The following is a 7,867-nucleotide window of genomic DNA, read 5'->3' on the forward strand; positions in this document are numbered from 1 at the left end:
AATGATCATGTATTAAACATATTCATGAGTTCGCATAAAATATCTATGAATTAAAAAATATGTTCACATAAACTAAAACAATCATGAATTTTAATTTTTTTTTCTCAAATTTCAAAAAAGTTCATCGATTCAAAAAATGTTCACTAAGTAAAATACTGTCAATGCATTTCACACAAAAGATAAGTGGACATCAAACAACAAAATATGATCACATGGACACCGCGGCCATCATTTATTAGGGTGGGAAAAAAGATAGATGAAAACATGATGGATCACCATACTAAAATATAAAAATAGAGGGTTTTCATATGTTGGGGGTATTGAGCCATATTTATTTAGGTAGAGCGTAATATTTATATATAATACAGAGTACTTCTTCCTCCCTCAAGATCGTCTCGTTTGGATCACGGGATGGATCGTAGCATATTTGGAAATGTTTAAAGGTGTGGTGTTTTATATAATTGTATGATGTGCTGCCTATGACTTTTCCCGTAGCCTCAGTATGGTCATTGTTTTCTCTTTCATATCCTTTATCTTAAATTAAAAAATATGAACCATTGCACTGTGCTAAAGTTTCTCATTATTATTAGATTTATCTATAGGAAAGACTTCTTATAGAAAAAAAAATGTAAATTTTGTGTAACAGGTTAAAATATAATCTTTTTTGTTACAGTTGGGAACAGGTCACATGACAAGCTGGCATTATTTGAAAATTCTATAGTTGACAATGTTGATGTGTATCTTTGACACCATCCACTAAACCATCGAAGAATAGAACCTATTTGATTGTTAAAATATTTTTCAGTTTTCTAAGCACACGCTTATTTATTTTGTATTCGCTTAACACATGGTCTTTTGTGCTTTTACAAAATGTGAACTACTAAAGAACACCTAAAATTTGTATGTCCCGTTGCAACACACGTGTCTTTGTGCTAGTAGTTACTTCATGCCTTGCTCTTTTATTTCTTGTATGAGGAGAAGTATATAATCGATTACAACAAGGGTATTCGATATGATCCAAGTATTGATCTCGACGTTAATCTGAAATATCTAGGGTTCTAGTAGTTGTCTATTGCATAACCTACTTGCGGGTCCCCGTCAGCCATATATAGCCCGGTATGGCATTATCCATGTCGGTACATTCATCGTTCGAGGGGAGGAGCTAGGACCGAGTTGGTCTGCAAAATTTTGACCACTTCCCACGTATCCCACATGGACTCCTAATTCATCATATGGATAATATACCACCTTGGATGCTGGTCTTCTACCTAGGTTTGTTGTCCCATATTTGGGACCATAGAGGTCGAGTCATATGGCCTTTGCTTCTTTGAGCTTTCATTAATTTGACTTGATATGGTCACCTAGCTCCTATCACAAGTGCGCGTGTTGAGAACAGCTTAAGTGCGCGATGCAAACCAATAATAAACTTGGGACTATGGTGGTAATCGACATCAAGACAAAGTTGGAACAAATAAATGAAATAAGGGACAATCTTTGACCATTAAGTACCATACTTATTATTTATCGAATCCAAATGGCAATAAATTTTGTTGTCAACCAACACAACCACTTGGTCCACCATAGTTGAACATGTAACCCTTCTTATATTCGAGAAATAAATCATTTGCTCTATAACAATCTGGCCTATCAACTAACTTGACCATGGGAATGCCAAAGAGGTCGGAAGAATGACCATTTGGATTGTAATTCTGAATGTGCTTGAAGTATGCAGATTTCTTATCATCATAATCGGGGAAGTGTCCGCTACCCATTGGAGGACCTTGTGCATTCTTCAAGTAATTCACGAATCCAGTCAAGGCTTGTATACGTGGTGTTCCGGGGCAAAGCTTATTTGGAAAATGTCCCAAGAATGATGGTTTTTGTAAATCGTGACGGTACACCACCCAATCTCCGGAATTTGGATCCTGTACTCAACAAGGGATCGATGACATCCATGAACAATAGATTTCATGCACAAGAAGAGTAAAAAACATGTTGTTTTTTAGCAAGAATATTGGGTGGAGTATAATTTCCTAGATTCCAATGTTCCATATTTTCTTAATAAAATACAAAGCATGTTACTTAGTAACCATGTGAATTTATGCCTAACTAATTTTAACATTCATAAAATCTTTCTTTGTTAATGTTAATCCTCTATTTTTAAATAGTCGCAATCCACTACCTAATTTTTCTATTCAAGCAGCCATGCCACGTCAACAAAGTCATACATGTTAGTTATAAGTTTATTTTTCGTTCTATGTGTGCAGCCATACCACATTGACAAGTCATGCATGTTTGTCGTAAGTTATTTTTTTCATATGTGCATATTTTTTTCCTATCCATGCAGTCTTACCACGCCAACAAGTCATGCATGCCCCTCATAAATTACTGTTTTGCATGTATTCTTGTTGTCGTGGATGGATCATATGTTGGACACTCTGAGGATACCTATGTAGTTCATGTTTCACATTTTTGTTAGAAAAATGGCATTCTGTTAACTACAATCTAACCTTTTCTCTTTTGTAGTTGATCTTATAGTATCTATTTACGCGTTTCATTCGTGCTGTAGGAACGCGCAGGTATCATCTAGTTATAGTAGAAATAGTAGCACATTTGTGAAGTTATATAGATATAGTAATCTCCAGAATGGGACAAATGGCGCACCTTGTTGAGGCTAAGCCTAACGTAGTGGTCTTGTTCGCCATAAATTGATGGAGGAGTCATGGCTTGTCCAGGCACCAGATTAGCTCGGCCCGCAGAAACAAATCCTGGGCACTTCAAGTTGTAGCAGCCCTTTGATTTCAAGTCCTTCTGAGGAATAAAAAAAAGGAAACATGTGTTATTGTGGATGTAAAGAGACATGTACTTAGCCCAATAATGCCTCTAACTCCTATAAAATACCAGAAAAAATATATGGGGACAACTATAATTTATAACTTGTTAAAATGGCATTGATTATACTTACGGTCCAATATGTAAAGAAGCGAATATCTCTGTTATTGTACAAAGAGGGGGAAATCTGCAAGAAAAAACTCATTATGAAATGGTAGTTTATTTAAAAGCATTTGAGTTACCGGAATGGGTGATATGTTTTTACATGAAATCCGGCTTGAATTAAGTTGTAATTTCCTCCAACTTGACAGTAGATCTGTAAGGATGCCCCAGATTCTTGAGAAGTTTCTTGATTTGGCGAAGCCCATATACTCATGTCAGCTCGAAGGCCATAGAATTGTCCCGGCTCTGTGTGCCACATTGCATACTAGTGATAAAAAATTATAGCTCAAATTAGTAAATGACCAGAAAATCTATAGAGAACAACATAATAAACAAGTGATGGTGTGCGTTCTTGGCCATGGTATGAAGTTCTCCTACCAAACATTTACAATGGGGATTTTTTCATGCACCTTTGGAGTTAGTCTAGTTTTTCTGGCATATGCCTTATTGAGTATGTCATACTAGATTTAGCTTCCTCCGTAGGGTGTTGTGTCATTCAAAACACAATTAGACCTTTTGTGGTGATGCATGCAATGCTTTAGTTCATGTGCATTGTCGATCGTGTTACTCATGTGCTTGGGCTCACAACATCTTCTCTTCGCCTTGTGGAAGGAATAAAACAAGATTTGATTCTCTCTCTCTGATAGGTTTGAAACGTATTGCTGGTGGAGTGTTGGTATGCCACGTTAAGTCCCCAATAGAGTATGTACTAAATGCCTTTTTGAATCCATTGTTCTCGGTATTTTGGTAGCATGTTCTGTATGTAATGATCATCACTTTCGTGGTATATACGTCATCAAGCTTAGTTCATTTAGGTGTATGCCTTTTTATCTGGTCTTTATGTACCACATTGTCTCTTGGACCATTGACCATAATTTAGCTTGACCAACTATGATTTAGGTGCATCATTACTGAATGTAGATTTCTACATTTTTTCTATGTGGGTTAAATATGTGATGCTTATGTTAAAAGTACCTTGACTTTTCCTTTTCTATTTATCACATGTCACTGTGGCATACATTGTGATGTTTTTTGTGGTTAATACTCACCAATGAATTAACCAAACATCTCAGATCTAACACATGAAGAAGTAAAGTGATATATTGAGAGAGAATGGGAGAGAGTGTGCGTACATGAGAAATAATGCCGCTTCCTTCATCAGTGATATTTGCTCTCCAAGGAAAATGGAAAGGTTTAGGTCTTAAAAGAGTGGTGTTCTGCAAAGGAAAATGTTAGTTCTGACTACTTCACATATATAACTGATGTACAAAGTCTTTCAAGGATACAAGTATTTGTTTCCATATGTGTGTCCTACATTTTAGTTGGGCGTATAAGTAACATAGAGTAGGTATAAATGAACCAATAGTAATTATCAAGATTAAGTGGTCGAGTAGATACAAGAATGTGATAATACATAAACAATTGATAAAGAGTTGTATATGTCAAAAGCTACAAGTAAAATACTGGATACCTTCTCGTTCATCCGGAGATTGACATATGCGTCTATCGATTCAACCAAAGTGAGGTGGAAAGTTCTACACAAAAAGTATAGTAAGGCTGATATGACAACATAACCACGTCCCATTTGTATAGGTAATTGTCTTCCTTTGAACGAAACAGTAACTGTGGGATTCTTGACGTACTTGTACGTTTTGGAGAACACAACTTATATAGAATTGAACCACTTTTGTTTGGAAAACTTTAGATTGCATCGTATTGATGATGTACCCAGGATTCATTGAGTAGTCATCATATGCACCAATATTTCTAGAGTTGGGTATAAATCAATTGTTCAATTGATGTTCATTAAATATGGACTTGGTTTACATCCAATTAATGATTGCTTGATGACCTATCTTTTTTATATGGTTACAAATGAATTTATGCATCAATAATCATTAATAATGGAATTGATTTACATCCAAAGAATGGATGTATGATGATCTATATTTTCTTATATGGAAAAAATAGGTATTGTGTCAATGTTCTTTAAGTATGGAGCCAATTTATATCTAATGAACGTTTTATTGATGATGTATATTTATTTGGATATGACTATATAGATAGGTTTTTCATCAAATTTTTATTTCTTAATGGATTCGATTGACCCTTCGTCATCCATATGCTAGTTAAGTTAAAGCAAGTTTATGTGGTAATTGTTGGAAATATGCCCTAGAGGCAATAATAAATTAGTTATTATTATATTTTCTTGTTCATAATAATCGTTTATTATCCATGCTAGAATTGTATTGATTGGAAACTCAAATACATGTGTGGATACATAGACAACACACTGTCCCTAGTGAACCTCTAGTTGACTAGTTCATTGATCAAAGATGGTCAAGGTTTCCTGGCCATAGACAAATGTTTTCACTTGATAACGGGATCACATCATTGGGAGAATGATGTGATGGACAAGACCCAAACTATAAACGTAGTATATGATCGTGTCAGTTTATTGCTACTGTTTTCTGCATGTCAATGCATCTGTTCCTATGAGCATGAGATCATGCAACTCCCGGACACTGGAGGAATACCTTGTGGGTTATCAAACGTCGCAACGTAACTGGGTAACTATAAAGGTGCTCTACAGGTATCTCCAAAGGTGCCTGTTGGCTTGGCATGGATCAAGACTGGGATTTGTCACTCCGTGTGACAGAGAGGTATCTCGGGGGACACTCGGTAATACAACATCACAACAAGCCTTGCAAGCAATGCGACTAAGGAGTTAGTTACGGGATCTTGTATTACGGAATGAGTAAAGAGACTTGCTGGTAACGAGATTGAACTAGGTATAGAGATACCGACGATCAAATCTCGGGCAAGTAACATACCGAAGGACAAAGGGAATAGTATACGGGATTATATGAATCCTTGACATAGAGGTTCAACCGATAGAGATCTTCGTAGAATATGTAGGAGCCAATATGGACATCCAAGTCCCGCTGTTGGTTATTGACCGAAGAGTGTCTCAGGTAATGTCTCCAGGGTCTGCACACACTTAAGGTTCGGTGACGTTTCAGTATAGTTGAGTTACATGTGTTGGTAACCGAAGTTTTGTTCGGAGTCCCGGATGAGATCCCGGATGTCACGAGGAGTTCTGGAATGGTCCAAAAACAAAGATTGATATATATGAAGTTGGTATTTGGATTCCGGAAGGTTTTCGGGCATTGCCGGTAGTGTACCAGGAGTGACGAATGGGTTCCGGGGGCCCATTGGGTGGGCCCACCACGCCCCAAGGGGTCCATGTGGGTTTATTGGATGCACAATAAGGCATAATGGGCTGACAAAGTCATCCAAGGAAAGTCCATGGGGAAAAAGCGGAAAATCCAAAAGAGGTGGAAAAATAAGGAAGGAGTCCTAATCCAAGTGGAATTGGAGGAGGACTCCTCCCTCCTCCACTTCGGCCGACCCAAGGGAGATTCCCTTGTGGCGCCAAGGCTGCCTCCTCCTTCCTCCTATATATACTAGAGGTTTAGGGCTTTTGAGACACAACTTTGCCACGTGCTGCCCTCTCCTCTAGATCGTAGTTCTTCCTCTAGATCGGTTTTCTACGGAGCTCGGGCAGAGCCCTGCATGAATAGATAATCACCATCACCGGCGCGCCGTCACGCTGCCGGAGAACTCATCTACTTCCCCGTCTCTCTTGCTGGATTAAGAAGGCGGAGATCGTCATCGAGCTGTACGTGTGCGGGACGCGGAGGTGCCGTCCGTTCGGCACTTGATCGGGATGGATCACGAGACGGTTCGTGGGACGGATCGTGAAGACGTACCACTACATCAACCGCATTTAATAACGCTTACGCTTAGCGATCTACAAGGGTATGTCAATCCGATCTCCCTCTCGTAGATGATCATCATCATGATAGGTCTTCGTGGTCAGGTCGCAGCACCGGCCGACGAGGAGACATGGACGCCAACTTGATGTCGTCGATGTGTCGCTCAGTCTCGTGCGGATAATTAGTTTGTTTTGATCTTCTGAGCTAACAAATTTCTGAATTGACCTTGCTTTTAAAAAGAATTCGAATCTGATTCTTTTTGTGATGCTAACATTCCTGGCGTGTGTGTTGCACGGAAGACGTCAGGGTCCCTGACGTCTAGTACACGCCCCGCACGACCAGCGGTCTCATTGACTCACTGGCGTGGCAAATTGCCAGACGCTAGGGATCCTGGCGTCTGGTCCTGGTAATAGAATCACGCACGCGGGCCCGTCTCACCCGTTCCCATCTTCTTCCTGACATCCGAAGCAACAGATTGAACTCTCTCTCACCCATCTTCCCACTCACAGCACCACCCCATTGATCTACTCCATTCTCACCAAAATCTGTAAATCTAAGCCCCCAAGCATCGTTGAGGTATTCTTCCCCAATCCCCCAATTTTTTTTTTGTTAGAACATCTTATTTTTAGAACATTATTGAAGATTGGGTGATGTTAGATTAGTAGATGATTTCTTAGTTGTAGGAATTTTTGTGTAGTTGTTAGATGATATAGATGATTTGTAGGTAGTAGATGATGTGTTATTTAATATGTATTCAATTATATTTCATATTGCTCAATATGTAGATGGACATATTGTTGTTATATTTATTTTTTTACAAAAAAGACGATGAAATATGATTGTTTTGTGATGAATTGGTTGTTAAAGAGATTTGTTTGTGTACTTCAGATAATATGTGTTTCATATTTTGTCAATAAAAATGTTTTACACAGATGTTTCATATGATGAAATATTGCATACATTGTTCATGTATTTAAAGATCATGATGTAATTTTTGGGTAGGCTGGTGGATGATGATGGCCCTTGGTATGACGGGTTAATCGATGTGTTCGACAGATAGCATCGTCGTGGTCGTGCCATTGAAAATCGAAAGG

General features: G+C 38.3%; 1 protein-coding gene across 1 annotated transcript; it reads right to left on the reverse strand.

Annotated features, from left to right (window-relative positions):
• Nucleotides 1–1,502: 1,502 nt before the first annotated feature.
• On the reverse strand, nt 1,503–4,636 carry LOC123405562. Its single transcript, XM_045099210.1, has 6 exons — nt 4,466–4,636; nt 4,128–4,211; nt 3,098–3,259; nt 2,966–3,019; nt 2,665–2,811; nt 1,503–1,925 (listed from the first exon to the last, which is right to left on the reverse strand). The coding sequence occupies exons 1-6, from the start codon at nt 4,577–4,579 to the stop codon at nt 1,554–1,556; spliced, it is 933 nt and encodes a 310-aa protein (XP_044955145.1). The 5' UTR covers nt 4,580–4,636; the 3' UTR covers nt 1,503–1,553.
• Between the last annotated feature and the right edge of the window lie 3,231 nt (nt 4,637–7,867).

This window comes from Hordeum vulgare, chromosome 1H (assembly GCF_904849725.1).
Source record: "Hordeum vulgare subsp. vulgare chromosome 1H, MorexV3_pseudomolecules_assembly, whole genome shotgun sequence".
NCBI classification, from domain to species: Eukaryota; Viridiplantae; Streptophyta; class Magnoliopsida; order Poales; family Poaceae; genus Hordeum; species Hordeum vulgare.